The sequence below is a fragment of the Ixodes scapularis genome, unplaced genomic scaffold (genome assembly GCF_016920785.2).
Source record: "Ixodes scapularis isolate PalLabHiFi unplaced genomic scaffold, ASM1692078v2 PGA_scaffold2__306_contigs__length_199485367, whole genome shotgun sequence".
Taxonomy (NCBI): domain Eukaryota; kingdom Metazoa; phylum Arthropoda; class Arachnida; order Ixodida; family Ixodidae; genus Ixodes; species Ixodes scapularis.
In genome coordinates this window covers 24,660,643-24,677,130 of record NW_024609857.1, presented here as the reverse complement: position 1 = coordinate 24,677,130, position 16,488 = coordinate 24,660,643, and the positions used below count along the sequence as shown (strand labels likewise).

Genomic DNA, 16,488 nt, shown 5'->3' with positions numbered 1-16,488 from the left:
TCACAGCAGACGAAGAGTAAAAGGTGGGAACACATAACCAGGAAGGGAAGATGTAGAAGGAGAAGGGATGGTGTAGGGAGGAGAAAGGCAACTTTACAGAGCACCATCGTCCAAGGCGCTGCAGACGATGCCGTACAGCTTCGAGCCGAAGCGCTCGTATATGCGCGTGTATAGGACCGCACACAGGCGTAGTGATTTGAAGCGGCGAAGCGTCGCAGGGTCTAGCGGTTCATCTAGCCCCTTAAGCCTACGGGCGCTGGTCAGCCGCGGAATCGGTTGGGCTCGTTGGCGATGGCGGCCTCGGGTCCAGTAGGAGCGCTTGACCGGATGACGACGTCGGCGGGATTCTTAGACTCTGTTCCCAGCTCGTTGGTGATCACTTCGGCGTGGAAGCCACTTGCGTCGGCGTAATACGTGACGGTCCTTGAGCGACCGTCGGCGTCGGTCAGCGTGTACTTGCCCTGCACACGGCCGCTACCGTCTCCACTCTGCTCGTGGGAATGACTCCCGTCCTGGAGTTGGGAGAGGTAGTTGAAGGCGTACGGGATCGGAGGGCCGTAGTTCTCTTCGAAACCCCGCTGTGCGGCCTGGAAGAAATGGACAACAAGAAGGGCTTTAGGGAAGACGCATGAAGAATTATGAAGCCGATCATTCTTGACCTCCCGTGTACGACGTAGTTCTAGTGGTAGATTGCCTTCATTGTGTTCATAGCTGTACAACCCCAGTTTCTATAACAACGTGTTCTACATGTGCGGAATCACTCAAGTATTGGTGGTTTAGTCGCTACAAAAGTTTCTCGTGATCAGCGTAAAGCGCCAAGGCTAATGATCTTTTACAGAGGGAATCTTTCCGAAATCTCATCGAGGAACACTAGAAACCGCCATTTCTTGGTCACGTAGCGCGTGATCGCATTAGTGTCCTCGTCGAACGCACATGTTCTCGACACAAGCTGAGCAGAGTTCACGTCAGTCTCTGAAGCAGCCCTCCAATCCAATAGATGCCTATGCCTCGTGTCCAAACAATAACATACTCGTATGATTGGTGCAGCACTGCAGCGACTAGACGACGCACACTTCCTACAAGAGTCTATTGCGGCAGGTTATCTTGCTGTCGACATGCGTTTACTTCATTTAGCGGGAACGTGCAATGGCGAGCCTAAGCGTTACCTTGTACGGCTGTGGTGCGTGATCACACTTAAGAAAACGCGAATACGGTTTTGATCGGCGTCTGAGGTGTTCGAGCGTTCAAACGCCCATAGCTTTTCCTACACTGCCATAAAAAAGTGAATATTAGCGAGCCACGTAAATCCTGCAATATTTGGGATGTTCCAGATTTGATGACCAATAAAAGAATATAGATCTCGATATGTTTTAAAGGTTTAATTGTAAATGAATTCAAATAACGTCTCCGTTGCGCAAAAGCAAGAAAACATTTTTTTATTTAGCGGTAAGTTGCTTTTGGAAATCCGAGATCGGTTATGCATGATGAAACACTATTATGCACTAATACGCCCTTCTCTGGTTGTAACTACATGAAGATCTTTTTTTTCTTTTTTTCTCTTTTTTTTCATGTCATCGAGATATCAGGGCAAAGGCCAGAAATATAAACTCTGTATATTTTAACGCTGTATAAACTATACATTATTTCGATTTCCATCGGCATCATCTAGATACAAATGCGCAGTTGTGCTGGCAGATGTTATGTACCAGATTGCCTTTGCTAAAACGCTGAAACGCTCGAAACGTAACGCTGTAAAATTCGCTACCTCACACCAGCAATGAAGCGTAAGAGGTAGTAACTTGTAATCTTTCATCAATGTGAAACGTTTTGTGTCAGCGAAGCTGAAAGTAAACTACCCGCACAGAACAGCAATTGAGAACTATTATAGTTACTCTTAACTAATATTCACGGTTTATTTCCATGAGTGGTCCTATCCAATGCCATCCCTTCTTCGTTTCAGCTTAAGTTCAGACGCAGCGAATCCTACGAGCTGATGGTACCAATCAGCCAGCGTCAGAAAAGCACCATCATGGCGTTGGTCATGTTTCTGTACGTGTTTTATCCTTTCTGAACCAATCACAGAAAAAGTATAGTAACCCGGCGCTAACTCGGAAATAGACCGATCCCACTATACTTTACTTCACCTTATGATGTACCGCAGGAAAGGCTACGAGCGCGAGCTCCTTGCTCTAGGTCGAATCTCGGCCGCACAAGCTCTCGTGTATTAAGGGCAGCTGTCTACGCTATGAGCTCGCGCTTCTAGCCTTCGCTGCGGTACAACATAAGGTGAAACGGAGTATAGGCGTTCCACGCACGCGTGACGCCGCCATAACTGTAGTTCACACTGGACAGGTGCCAGTGCACGAGATGGTTCGTGTCGTGTCGTCGCGCGTGCAGAAAGACTACAGTTTCCATGATCCAGGCCGGCAGCGGCGGTTTGACGAAACTAGCTATACTTCGTCTCACCTTAGCATGGACTATTGTTAGCCGCGCATGCTAAAAGTGCGAGCTGTTTGCTTTGGATCACGCTTGGGCTGCTGCACAGGCGCTCGTGCAGTGGGTGCTCCAGTCAAGTCAGTCGAGGCTACCCGCTCGCGCTTATACAGCCTTCGCAGTTAGTCCATGCTAAGGCAAGACGAAGTATAGACCTTTCCAGAAAAGGGCTGCTGGCCAGTTTTATTTTCAGTGTTCGTGCGTATCGCGCGTGATTTGCTCGCTTTCCGAAGCGACGCACACGCGCGTGCTGAGCTGTGGAGATCGCACGCTGAGCTGTGGATTTGTAAACATTGGAAAGGTCTATAGGAGGTATTCACTGGACGCCATATTTGAGGGCGATGTTTAGAGCGCATGCTCAGAACGAGCTCACATTACTAGCCTGCTAAGACCGGCATCCTTGATGGTGCTAAATGCACGCCCCAAAAGGACTCCGGAAGCTCGCCGTCAGCACGAGCTCAGCAGCAGCGCGCACGGATATGGCCGCCAGTGAATACTCCCTATAGTGAGTTCGCAGTTAGTCCATGCTAAGGTAAGACGAAAGGCCCGAGTTCGACAGCGGGCGTTCTTTAGACGCGCTGATTGAACACAATGACCAGCCGAGCGCTTACACAGCGCTCGTAAACAAATTGCCTCTGCGCCCGATCACCCTGCGATGACGTCGAAATTCTAGTGCATGGGCATTTACTTTGATGATTCTAGACGATGTTGGCTTATTCCAGAGATCCTGTGAATCGCGCTAATATTTTTTAATAAACACGAGCAACGTCAACCTGCGCAAACACCTTTGTTGTGATGGTTGTGTCACAGGATGTGACAAAGACATAACGCGGAGGGCGTTTGTTTCCCATAAAAGATTTCAGGACTGCGACAATGTTTGTGAACCTCGTCGCAGTCCTGAAATAAAGGTGCTTCATACTCCAAAGCATAGGCTTACAGGATTTCCACCAGAAGCAGTATCGGAGTGTGTGCGACGTTGTTAGCCCGGGCATTCTTAGCTTCCAAACAATGGTGCTTCGTCGCCTGGGGGTAATTCAACAAAGAGTACTTACGGCAACGCAGAGGCAACCCACGAGAAATGCGACCTGAAAAAAAAAAAAAAAAAAAAAAGTCAGAATGTGTTTTGAAACGGCCCAGGCGTAGTCCAAAATAAAAATAAATCGACATTTTTTATAAAATGCCCCACAGGTCTCGCTCAAAACGAGCAGAAATTGAAAGCAGGATAAGTTGTTCTCAATGATAGAGACTTGGACGAGTATCGACAGTAAGTGAAGATAATTTATGATATGTCAAAGCACATATTCCATAAAACTCTTGACCACTCTAAAAGCTTTCAGCCTGTCTACTCTGGTGAAGAAGGAAGACCAGAGAAGCTGTATTATGGGGGGAATGAAGTAATGGCCGGCCGCAAATTGGCAAGTCAGAGTGGAAAGGCTGGGAAGGTGGCCGCCATCTATGAGCGACGGCGGAAACCAGACAACCGGCAAGCCGATTGTTTGGTTGCCGCCGTCGCTTATTTCTTTGCGAGGCTCTCGGGAGAGCTAATTGCTGCAACCAACGAAAAGAGCTCTTTGAATGACTGGGGTGAAAAACATGTTTAGAACGGAAAAACACTTTTGGGTTTGAAGACTGAGCAAGATTTAATCACATGGAACGTCATGCCCGGTATCACAATGCAGACTATTTTTTTAGGCCCACGCACATTTTCAGCTTAGTCATTCCCCAAGTTTCCCCTATGGACTGCAATGATTGGCTCTCCAAAATGTCTAGCGCTAATTGCGCTAAAGTAAATGCTCAAGATTTCCAATAGCGTATTCCGCAGACTTGGGCGATCTACATTAAAAAAAGTAATTCTTTACAGTTACAGTTACTTTCAGAAAAAAAATCTAGCGTAATTATCATTATGGTTGACTCAAAGGAAAAAAGTAACTCATTACGGTTCAAGTTACTTTAAAAAAAGTAACGGCGTTATATTTTGGTTCCTTTTACATAACATAACGAATCAATAAAAATAGAACCCCTTCTTACGTTTATTGCATGAGGCCAGTAAAGTTGGCTCAAGGCGAAAATGGCGTTCGAAATGTCGAAAAACATCACAAGAAAAGTTCAAGGAAAGACTAGATTTTACTCGTTCAATCATATATTGTACCTAGCCGCACTAGCGCTCTTAACTCTCATTAAGCCAACTTGACGCAATCGCGATCGGCCGTAGTCAGCCAATGTACGGCTCTGGCCGGAGTTACACGGCGGCGCCAACAGTCCTTGAGCCGCTAACGATCATTGAGTTCAGCTGAGCTGGCCAACCTCAGTTTCTCTATTTCACCTTATGATGTACCGCAGGAAAGGCTACAAAACGCGAGCTCCTTTCTCTAGGGCAGATCTCGGCGGCACAAGCTCTTGTGCATTAAGGGCAGCTGCCAACGCTATGAGCTCGCGCTTCTAGCCTTTGCTGCGGTACAACATAAGGTGAAACGGAGTATAACTCACGGTATAACTGATCGCGGCCGGACTGGAAGCGCGGGCTCTCTCTCTCTTCCTACGGCCTTTGCAATTGGGGCAATCGCCACCTCCCACCGCAATTCGCGGGGGGCGCTGTCACCTCACCCCTGGCCTACCCTTTGCCGTTTGCACAGAGCGCGTCTGACAGTGTATCTCAGCGCTGTCGCAACTTGCGGTCGAGATTTTTATAGCCTTTGACACCTGATCCTTACGTTTAGACACTCAGCCACTATCTAATGCGCTTCTGATGAGCCCAAAACGGTGAATATTTGACGCACATTTCCGAGAGATTCGGGAGTAAAAAGAAGTAAGTAGAGACAGCCAATGCGATTGCGGATAAACTATACTCGTCTTTACCTCCAAGACTTCTGCTGCAACTCAAGAACAGGAGGAGACGGACCCCTTCTACGTGGAGGAACTTTAAATGATAAATAATTCGTACACTCTCGTGAAATGTAAGCAGGCGCAATCTATCTATTGCCGTGGTCTGCATCATCATTTCATCGGCGGCACATGAAGTCGGTCAGCTGCTCTAGACGAGGGTGTAGTAGTCTGTATAATTTTCGCACAGTGCATATTACAGCCTAAAGTGCTTCCTCGAGGGCTTGTGCGCATATCCAGCTGATTTTTCGTTTCTGTCCGTGACCGTCTTTGGATGGTTAATCAGAAGTATTCTGAGGAACCGTTGCCAAAACAACAACCCACGAAGCTCAAACACCAGCGCAAAGCAGCTCGAAGGGACTCTCCGAGTGGGGTGAAGTGGGGTGAGGCGGTTGCGCTCCTGGCGTCAAGCAAGTGAACTACATACGGAGGAAAAATGCCATTGACTCCCGGGCGATTGCAAAGGCCGTAAGAAGAGAAAGAGAGCGCGCGCTTCCAGTCCGGCGGTGAACTGATGTGGGTACGCCCCAATATTGTCACGGGTGGTGACCAAAGGAACACTAAATAAACAGAAAGAAAGAAACGTTTAATGTGGCGAACTTGTGCCAAAAACTAAAAGGGTACAAAGAGAATAACAGAGCGTCGCGGGCGTCGAAGTCGGCGTAGCAGCACAGTCGAACGCTGGGGAAAAACTGACTGCGGCTCGCCACGCGGAGCCCCTTATGTACATGCGTGGTCTTCTGGAATAATCGGCGAAGAAACTTCGACGCGTGGAACATTCGGGCCTGGAACAAGTAACATGATTCTCGAATTCTCCAGAACACTAAATTAGAGGAATAAACAAAAGACATGTCGCTCCAGGATTCGAACCCTAGCTTTTCGCGTGGGAGGCAGGCGCGATAACCATTAGGCCACGCGCGCGCTGCCTACTTGGCGAGCGCGCGCGGCATTACTCCCCCCTTTAAAAGGTGCATCGCCCCGATGCAGCACAAAACAAAAAGCAAACAAAAAGAACGGTAAACTAAAGAGTCATTTGGAATACGTAAGGTCCACTGTCCTATCGAGCGTAGTACGGCTTCATGCGCACGACGTGGACGACTTCTGGTCGTGGAGGGCGGCGTGATGAAGTCCGTGTTCCATCGGGCATCACCTCGTAGTTCAGATCACCGAGTCGACGAAGTACTTTGTAGGGTCCGAAGTACCGACCGACCTTCGAGAGGAGATCTTTCAAGCATGTCACGACGACCCGACGTCGGGACACCTCGGTTACAGCCGAACACTGGCCCGTATTCGTGAAAAGTATTACTGGCCAAAGCTACCCCGCACCTCCACCAAAATGTCACGGGTGCTGACCAAAGGAACACTAAATAAACAGAAAGAAAGAAACGTTTAATGTGGCGAACTTGTGCCAAAAACTAAAAGGGTACAAAGATAATAACAGAGCGTCGCGGGCGTCGAAGTCGGCGTAGCAGCACAGTCGAACGCTGGAGAAAAACTGACTGCGGCTCGCCACGCGGAGCCCCTTATGTACATGCGTGGTCTTCTGGAATAATCGGCGAAGAAACTGGAACAAGCAACATGATTCTCGAATTCTCCAGAACACTAAATTAGAGGAATAAACAAAAGACATGTCGCTCCAGGATTCGAACCCTAGCTTTTCGCGTGGGAGGCAGGCGCGATAACCATTAGGCCACGCGCGCGCTGCCTACTTGGCGAGCGCGCGCGGCATTATAGCTAAGGGTGGCGGCGTCTGCCGCATCGTTGCCCATGGCCAGCGCCAGCGAAGCACTGTATACTCTTGCGGAAGATGGTGGGAGGTATCTAAAAAGTATCGTAGCAGGAAATATTGTCGGAATAGGTACGGTTCGGGGCCAAAGCTGCCGCTAGAACGATCACGGCACGTCACGGAAACCAAACCTCGCCGAAGGCGGCCATTGTTATGTCGGTGCCGATGAGACTTTCGTTTTATCCTTCTTGCTTGAATTAGTGCTTGAACGTTCTGATTGTTGTTTCTTTACTCTACAAAAATAGATTTAAAAAAATCGTGTTTTGTTTTAGGCGTTTATAATAAATAAAAAGTGCGCATATAATGAATTTGCATTGCAATTTAAAAAAAAAAAAAAAGATAATGTGACATCAGCTTTGGCGTCGTTTCGGTTGCAACGAATTTCACTTGACGCGCATCTCAACTGGGGTTGAACACCGATTGTCCGATTGAACACCGGACAAGTTAGTTGAGCTCTAAGACAGTAGAGGGATGTCAACGATCGTTGGTTAAATGACAGTTGAGAGCGCTAATGTAACTAGAGTATTAATCCATAACAAACTGTGAACGGTGACCACAGAAGTATAGGACCTTACCTTGATCATTACTTCAGAAAATGTGATAAAACTACAGTTACAAATTAGAGTTCGAAAAATAACGCGTTACGTTTAAACGTTACCAGAAAAATAGCGAAGTTACACAAACCCGTTACTATTCAAGACTGGTAATCCGTTTCATACTGAGTCCGAGCCAGTCTTAAGCAGTGACGGATTACATGTAACGCGTTCGGGTAACTTAGTTAATTTTTTTTGTATCTTCTAACTCTAACGCGTTACTTTCTTCGAAACGTAAATTGTAACCGTAGTTCTGTCACTTTTTTTCAAGTAACGATTGTACGTAACGACGTCACTTTTGTCGTTACTTTTCACAGTTTCTTGATGATGAAGATGCAATTGAACGGGTGCGATCTAGTCCTTCCTCGCACTTTCAAAATGATCTGCTCCGGCATTTTGAGTGTCATGTTCGCCTTGCGCAAACTTGCAAATATCTCGTTTCTCACGTGCACCGGCCCGGATACAGCCACGTTTAAATGTGACGCGAAAAAAAAGAAAAAAAAAAAAAACTAGTTGTCTTTACGCACCGGAATTTTAAGCAAGTGACTAAAAAGTAACCCCGTTACATTTTAAAGGTAACGCCATAAAATGTAATGAGTTACTTTTTCCGTTGGGGAAACTGTAATGGTAGCTTCGCAACTTTTTTTTTCTAAGGTTCCTAAATTTGCAACGAACTGTTTTTTTTAAGTAACTTGAAGCGTTGGAAATGCATCGTCACGAATCTCTCTGACTTTGTGAGTTGTTGGCTCTCACCGGCTAAACTTAAAGTATCTCGTTACTTCTTTTTACGAGTAACAAGAACCGATACGAATGACAAAGGGCACATCTGCGGAAACAAAACGGCGTCACTCAGTTCAGCCTTCCGCTGTGCCGCTGCCATTCGCTTCCTTCCTAAACCCCGCACTGTCACGCAGTCGGCGCTTCAAAAGAATGTCGCTACTTATAGGAAGCTCTTCTCTAGGAATTTAGCTAAACCTACCTCACGCGGGGAAAAACAAAAAGCGTAGCATCACGGCGGTAGCAAATGCAGAAAGACAACGTCCACCGGGACAATGCACTGTGGTTAATTATCTTCCTCGGATATCGCAGTACACTCTAAAAGAAGACCCGTGCGTCTACTTTCCCGCAAAACACTCGGAGATCCAATCACCGCAACTTTTCTGAGGCAGCTCAGCGAAGGACGGCGCTGAAACATATGTTTAGACCAAAAAATGCAGTCTGAGTTGTGACATTAAGCAAAGCAAGCGTGACATTTTGCATTGCTTAATGTCACAACTCAGACTGAGTTTTTTGGTTTAAACATATGTTTCGGCATTGTCATTCGCTGAGCTGCCTCCGTAAGTCGCGGTGATTGGCTCTCCGAGCGTTGTGCGGGAAAGTAGACGTACGGGCCTTTTAGAGTGCATCAGCTGCTCTCGGACCTACAGGGTAACTCTGAACGCTTAAAAAATCTCAGGGCGTGCCGAGTGTCGAGCATCTCATTATAGCTCCGCAACCAATCAGATTGCGGCATTTGGTCGATGAGAATCCGAAGAACCAATCACTGAGCGAGAAGCGCGGAGATTCTTGAGATGTCGGTGACTACGGTGTGAAACAAAATACATACCTGCGGGTACTCGTAACTTTCTTTTTGTTTTGCAATCGCTGGTTAAACATTAAACAGTTACTTTTGTTGGTAATATTGTGAGTCTGAGTAAGGTAAATCTGAAACGGTTGAAACGTTTTTTTTGTTTTTTTGTTTTTCTTTTACGCACGATTAATTTTAGAAATAATCAGATTCCAAAATGTCCGTCGCTCCTCTCGAAGGCACGCCATCTTGATGGCAGTCCCACAAAGTGTATTGTGAATTCCTACACATACGTTTCGAACTCGCCACCATTTTAATTTAAAACATCGAGTAACCTGCGAAGGCTCCCAGAAAGAAAAGAAGTATCAAACAAAAAGAAAGTGTGCGAATACAGAACAACGAGAAAACACACGAAGTAATGTCTTCGTCGTAGCTTGGTCTCTCCTAAATTGCCACATACTCGCCCCATCAAGTCCAACTCAAACTCTCGTAAGCGAAAAAAAAAAAAAAAATGGCGTAAAATCGGCGTTAGGTTAATCCAGGTCGTAATCCAAGTGGAGGGGTGTCCGAACTCCGAAGCCATCCTAGAGAGTCGGGCGTTCGACCGGACGAGTCGGGGCAGCGCGAAAGCGCAGGCGTCGGCCACGACGAAGCTCCAGCTCACCTTGTACATGTTGAACGGTCTTGGAGGTAGGTTGCTTCTCGGAGGCAGTGGGTATAACCAGTGAAATGATGCTGTGATCTGTGGGAGCCTCCACTCACCTCAGTTTTATAGAGGTTCCAGCGGGCACGTTGCGGGCGGTGCCGACCAATCAGCGACCGCTGCCCTACATTATGCAATAAAGCCGCCGTCGGAGATTCCCCTGCAGGTACGTGACGAATGGCCCACCCTCATAAGAACAATAACGACTACCTTGTTTTTTGTTCTTTCTGCTCGAATGCACGACGACGACGAAGAAGCGCAAGCAAAGGCGCGACGGCGGTGGCCATGGAGGAGAGGGCCACGGGACAAACTCTCGCTTCGCAGCTTGTCTTCTCCGGGATGAGAGGATATATTCCTTAGCCGCAGCTGAGAAACACGTTAGGGTTGGACGGTATCTTCCGCCCAGTGCACAACTGCTTAAAGAGAAAGAGAGACGGTGATTTTCCTCACGCACGACTCATTATCTTTATCCTTTCGTTTGCTTGTCTTCTTTCTCTCTTTGATATAAAACACACAAAAAAAGCACATAAAGAATTGCCTGCTTCCCACGCAGTGTCGGTTATTCCTTCGCAGATGAATTGATGTTTTGTTTCCTTTTAATTTAAACTTGTATTTGTTTTATATTCTGAATAGGTTTTACGGGATTCGTGCGTTTATCCACAGTGGTGAAAGAGCTAAAGTCACTGAAAAAGTGAGGACGGCAGGAAGCAGCTCCATTTGTCCTGCCTTTACCGCGAGCTTCCCACCTTCGACAATGCTTCAGCGTCTCGTGCAGCTGGAGTGCTCTCGCGCAGCCAGAGCACGGCGGAAGGCACGAAGCGCGTGATGGGAGCCGGACGTTCGAAAGACAGGCCCTGCCGTTCTCACGTTACCATCGATGATAGACACAGGTTACACTTTGTCACTGTAAATGTGATTTCTCGGAATCGATGCAATGCAGTGTTTTTTTTGGTGAAGCGAAGAGTGTGATTCTTGTATTCTTAAACCGGCCATTTCGTACGTAGTGCTTTGACGAATAAAAGATAGAATCTCCATCGAGCCCGAATGATCCGATGCTGGCGTGCCCTAGCCAAAGCTCGAGAAATGAAAATCCGCTGATGCGAGTCAAAGAATATGTTATTCGGCTAAGTTTTACCGCACCGAAATACCTCAAATATACTCTGTACTATTATGGAGCCCGTACAAAATAAGATAACACTTTCATATCCACACTAATATGTCACACTCATTGCTCGGTACGTAAGGGCGCAGTTAAGGGCCGAAACACAGGGCGCACCACACTCTAAGAAATGCCTGTGCGTTTACTTACCCGCAAAAAACTCAAAGAGCCAATCATTGCGATTTAGGAAATCAGCTCCGCGAATGATGAGGCGGAACATCCGTTTAGACCTAAAAGTGAAGTCTGCGCTGTGGCGTTACGCAGTGCAAAGCGTCATGCTTGCATTGCGTAATGCCACAGCGCAGACTTAATTTTAAGGTCGAAACAGATGCTTCGCCTCATCATTCGATGAACTGATTTCGTAGATCGCAGAGATTGGCTCTTTGAAAGTTTTGCGGGTATGTAGACGCGCAGGCATTTTTTAGAGTGTATTGTACGTTCACGCTTCCTTGCTTCCTAATGCGTTCTTAAACCTTTGTTATCCGCCAACGCCTCGATCTCATTGCCTACCGAGCGATAATATAAGATTCTCGGGAATCGCCACGCCGGGCGTTTTTTAAACTGTGAGTCACTCTAAAATGCGCAGAAAGACCGACACGCGTACTGAAAACGCAATGTAATTCTGTACTTATTGCGCTTTGAATGCATGTTTAGCCGACTGGAGCAGACGTGCAAGTCGACAGATACCGTGAAGTTGTATTTTCGACAAACTTTCCTTGGCAGCATTGGCTCGCAGCGTCGGCTGCGCTCATTACATAGCTAAATATGTACGTGACATGTAAAGCTGACGCACATAAGTTATGATTATAATTCATCCATAAGGCCAGAAGTAGACTTGGGAAGTAATCCGTTAGAAGTAACAGATGACCTGTAATCCGTTACTTTTTCAAGTAATTTTGTAATTGCCTTACCTTTTTGCGGTAGCAATTTGTAATGTTATTTGGATACAAATATTGGTAACGGAATGCTTTCATTACTGGTCACCTTTTTAAAAAAGGAACATAATACAGAAACTGGAGCAATGTGAGCAAGCAATTAAGCAGCATAAAGATAGCAGGTTCCACAAAATAGAAAACCTCGTGAAGAGGAGAGTTAACGAAAAGAAAACACGATTGTTTGTATGACCGATCACTAGAACCACGAGAAAAACGTGCAAGTCATATAAAAATATGCGAAAAACAAGAATAAAGAAGACAACACCGAGTAGGTATTGTCTTCTTGATCTCCCAGCGGAGGCAGACGCTGATACTGAGCATGGGTACCGCTAGCTTTGTCTGCAGAAATCCAAGGATCATTGCGGTCGCCGTAAGCTAGCTGGATGGGGGGCGGGGTTGCAGCTTTCGCTGCCTTGTCAGCTTACAGGTGAACGGAGTGCGCCTACATTCTTTCTCTTAAATGAAATATTTTATTTTTACAAGGACTCCCGTAATGCGGGCATATGAGAAATGGGGAGTAGTGTTGCAGAACATTTTTGGAAGCATCGAAATTGTTTCTAATAGTTTCTTTATAGATGTACACCCGTGAGTGATATGAAGGTGAACAGCCCTCTTCTTGTTTTTGACGCTCCTGCAAGTTTTTGAACAAGCTCTGTTCCAGAAGAGCGGCTAGAACGCAAAGTTTACACCCTTGGCCACGTACCATTTGAGACGTTGAGAGTTAATATAGCTTTAGGGAGCCGTAAAACAGGCAAGAAACCAGGTAAGGTGTTCACCTTCATATTGCCGGCGGGTGTACGAGGAAAAGTAACGTGAGAGTAATTTCTAACTTAACGAGTACAGTAATCTGTTACTTTTCAGCAAAAGTAATTGGTAACGTAAATCTATTATATTTGAGGCTGGGTCATTTGTAATTGTAATGTACTACATTTCTCAAGTAACGGGCACAAGTCTGGCAAGAAGACATTTTACATCCTGCGAGGAAACTCTCAGTGCGAGCCATTTTTGTGTTGCCTGATCGCCTGTCGTCAAGAACCACCAGCCTAATTTCAAAAGACTACTGCCGTTCTTCTATTGTTTTCATTTTTTTTTGTAATTACGTGCTAGATATATATACCTGATACACATCGACCACTCGCTCCAGGTATGCAACTAAGGTTAAGAAGATTGCACGTTAAAGTTTGGTCAGCGTTATTGCGCGACCTTTCTAAATCTAGACATGAGCACAGAGTGATTTGAGCCTCACAATAATGCTTCTACTCACCTGCTCGAATAAACGTTTCTGCATATCTTCTAACATTTCCTGGGAGTAAGTATTCTTTATCAACTTCATCGCCTCCGCGCGGAATCAATGTAGAGCAAAATTTACCTTGGGATGTTTGAACAAATGATTGCAACAAAGCTGTTATATGTCCACACTTTGCGCGTTCAAACGGCGATATAGTTATCAATTTTTGGCATGAGCCCGAAGTTTCACTGAGGAACCGGAAAATTTGGGGTGGTAAGGAAGAGTACCAATGTCATCGTTTATGTTTTTTTTTTCTTAAATGTCAATTCGCCAGTCAATCTGAGATAATACATATCAGAAGCAGAGTGTGTGGTCTAAAGCAGGCGTTTCCGAATCCCGGCCCGCAGGCCAAGTCCGGCCTGCAGAAGTCTTTAGACCGCGCTTCTTCCAATGAAGTCTGGCCCGCGGCTTACTTCCGAAAGATCCACTGCTACCGGCGCAAAAAGGTCGTCTAAAGAAATAGCTCCTCGACGCGCTCCAAATGCGCGAACGAAGATACAAGAATGAACTAAAGGAACTGCACCATAACGCGGGTCCTTTCGCCATATTATTTATTGAACATTGTCATCATCACCAGCGTCACCATTCTTGGTCCCCTGCTTCACGTCTGTTTAACTGTGCTCGAATTTCTTTACATTACCATATAGATTGTTCTTAGTGTCCTCTGCCAGAACTGTTGCATATTGTCAACACCTGTTTTATCATTCTCCTTGGTCTCTTGCACTGCACGAATGTGCTAAATTCTTACGCACTCTCATTCATGTCTGGGGAGTTTTCTTGGCCTCAACTGTCGTGTAATGTCATAATTAGCTAAATATGAAATTTTAAAGGAAAGTCTATACATTCATCAAACTCCAATTTTGTAATACTTCCTCTAACTTTAATTTTTAAGTTTAAATTCTTATCTAGGTTTATTTATTACGTTTTTTCTCGTTCATAATCACTAGTTTTTTCCAACCCTCAAAAGTGCGACAGACACCAAATCCGACCCTTAACCACGTAGTTTGGAGAAACCTAATCTAAAGAACTGAAGCGTGTTAGTTTTTGCACAAATGTTCAAGAACCATTATTTCGGGAGAGTGTTTCCACATTCATGTAGTGCATTCACAAAAAAAATATATATATTTTTTTTCGAGTGCTTTAGTGCTTACTTCCTGAAACTTGACTGTGTACACTTGAATTTCCACAGATAATAAGACACAGTCCAAGTTTGTGCATTAGTGATGAAAAGTCCGCGAGCTCGAGTGACTTAAATGGCTTTGTGCACCCACTTGTGAAGGTTACACATCCATACCTTACATTCATTTTCACTTTACAAGCGTCATGTCCCCAGTTTATGCTGAGAAAAGTCTTGAAGCCCCCCCAGGGGTTTGCACGCACACATAACGTCGCACAAAAGACACCAGATGAGCGTGCCGTCTGATAACTTAAGAAACGTTAAAGTACGAGTTGTGAACAAAATGCGGGAACATAATAAGTTACGCCATGCGTTTCTGGAGCTATCAATAAATATAGCGTACACAATAAAAAAAAACAAAAAAAAAACAGAAGTCATATTTTGCATGTTTCAGGAATGTCAAGATCAGGATAATGACGATGTGGGACGAATAAAGGGAATTCACCAATCTTGAATCGCAGGTCACACAAAATCAATATGAATACGACCGCGCGCGTCGCTTCCAATATTTTATTTGTGAAAAGGTCTGCAAATTGACAAGTTTGGTTGACAGCGGAATGCGATCCTAGAGTAGATCTTTCACAGCCGAAAAAATAAACCGAAATATATGGGACAGAATTGAGGAACTGTAATCTGGCCCACTACGCAGGTGTTTTTTTTTTGTTTTTTGTTTTTTTCTTTTTTGATAGTGTGTCAATGTTATTTTCTTGTACTTATCATACAAAGGCAAGTCATACAGTTCAGTGTGTAGAAGGTAAAGCCTATTAAGCGTTGCTCTCAATTATGCGTGATGGCCTGAAATGGTGTAAATCAGCATGGGAAGCCGATGCCGAAAGTTTTAAACTTTGTGGAAGTATAGCTTTCTGAGGTGAACCTAAAAGTGCTGCAAACTTACCGTAATTATTAAGGCCGTAGCAAAGGCTCCTGGCTAATGTTTTTCGTTTTCTTTGGAATTAAAAAGGCTTCTGATAAATGATAATAAAATGGCTAACCAGTTGAAATAAAGACGCCAGTTTGTGTTAAATGTTTTGTGTTTTCCCACGGTCGCCTTTTGTCGCAGATCAAATTAATAAGCCAGACACATAGATAAAAAGTTCTTGGGTGTGTTTCCTTATTCGTTCCTGGAGAAAAAAGATAAAAATAAGAAACACCAGAAAAAGTTGCTTTATTATGCTCATCCGTGCACAGAGACAAGTAGCCCAACAAAGTAAAATAAGGTAGAACCACAAAAAACGACACTTCGGGAGGTGAGAGACACACAAAAACGGAGGTAGTGAAGAGGTGAAAGAAGACATTAACAGAATATAGTTCTCTTGACAACATAGTCACGCGACAGATAAATACGTCTTCACACTCGGAAAAAATTATAAGTCGAAAAACAATCAACGATACCTGAACAAGGTACCTCACGTAACAGGGCAACATAAATTCGCAGAAAGAATGAAAAGGAACGTATACTAATTGTTTCCCTTTTGTTGTTGGTTTAGCTCCGCCCCGGGTTAAAGGGAAAGGGGGAGGGGGTCGAAGCAGACGCTTTGGTCGAAGCAACAGTTTGAGCGTTGACGTTTAACTCTAAATCACTCACACAAACGAACAACAACGCCAACAGAAAGACAAACAATGACGAACAGCACTAACGAAGACTCAAACACAACGGGTAGGTTTTCTCCGCAGTTTGCGAACGAAGGACGGGGACAGAATACGAGAATGGAGGATGGGAAAGGGAAACGGTGGAGCAGAGAGGACTAAGAAAAACTTTACACAGCGCCCTCGTCCACGATGTTGCAGACGACGCGAGGCATGTTTGATGCGAGGCAATCGTATATCTCGTATATCCGCGTGTATACGACCTCAGACAGACGCCGTGGCTGCAAGCGGTAAGGCATAGTAAGAGTCTAGCAGTTCAT

At 45.4% G+C, this 16,488-nt stretch overlaps 1 protein-coding gene across 1 annotated transcript; it reads right to left on the bottom strand.

Annotated features, from left to right (window-relative positions):
• Positions 1-13,449, bottom strand: LOC120846723 (cuticle protein 10.9-like). The gene is made up of 3 exons (XM_040218581.3): positions 13,381-13,449; positions 3,546-3,578; positions 1-587 (listed from the first exon to the last, which is right to left on the bottom strand). Exons 1-3 carry the CDS (start codon positions 13,447-13,449, stop codon positions 261-263), a joined length of 429 nt encoding a protein of 142 aa, XP_040074515.1. The 3' UTR covers positions 1-260.
• Positions 13,450-16,488: the final 3,039 nt, after the last annotated feature.

Coding starts and splice junctions, on each gene's coding strand:
- LOC120846723 (XM_040218581.3), bottom strand. CDS start 13,449: ATGAAGTTGATAAAGAATACTTACTCCCAGGAAATGTTAGAAGATATG. Junction 3,579..13,380: donor AGAAACGTTTATTCGAGCAG/GTGAGTAGAAGC, acceptor TTTTTTTTTCAG/GTCGCATTTCTCGTGGGTTG. Junction 588..3,545: donor TGGGTTGCCTCTGCGTTGCC/GTAAGTACTCTT, acceptor CATTTCTTCCAG/GCCGCACAGCGGGGTTTCGA.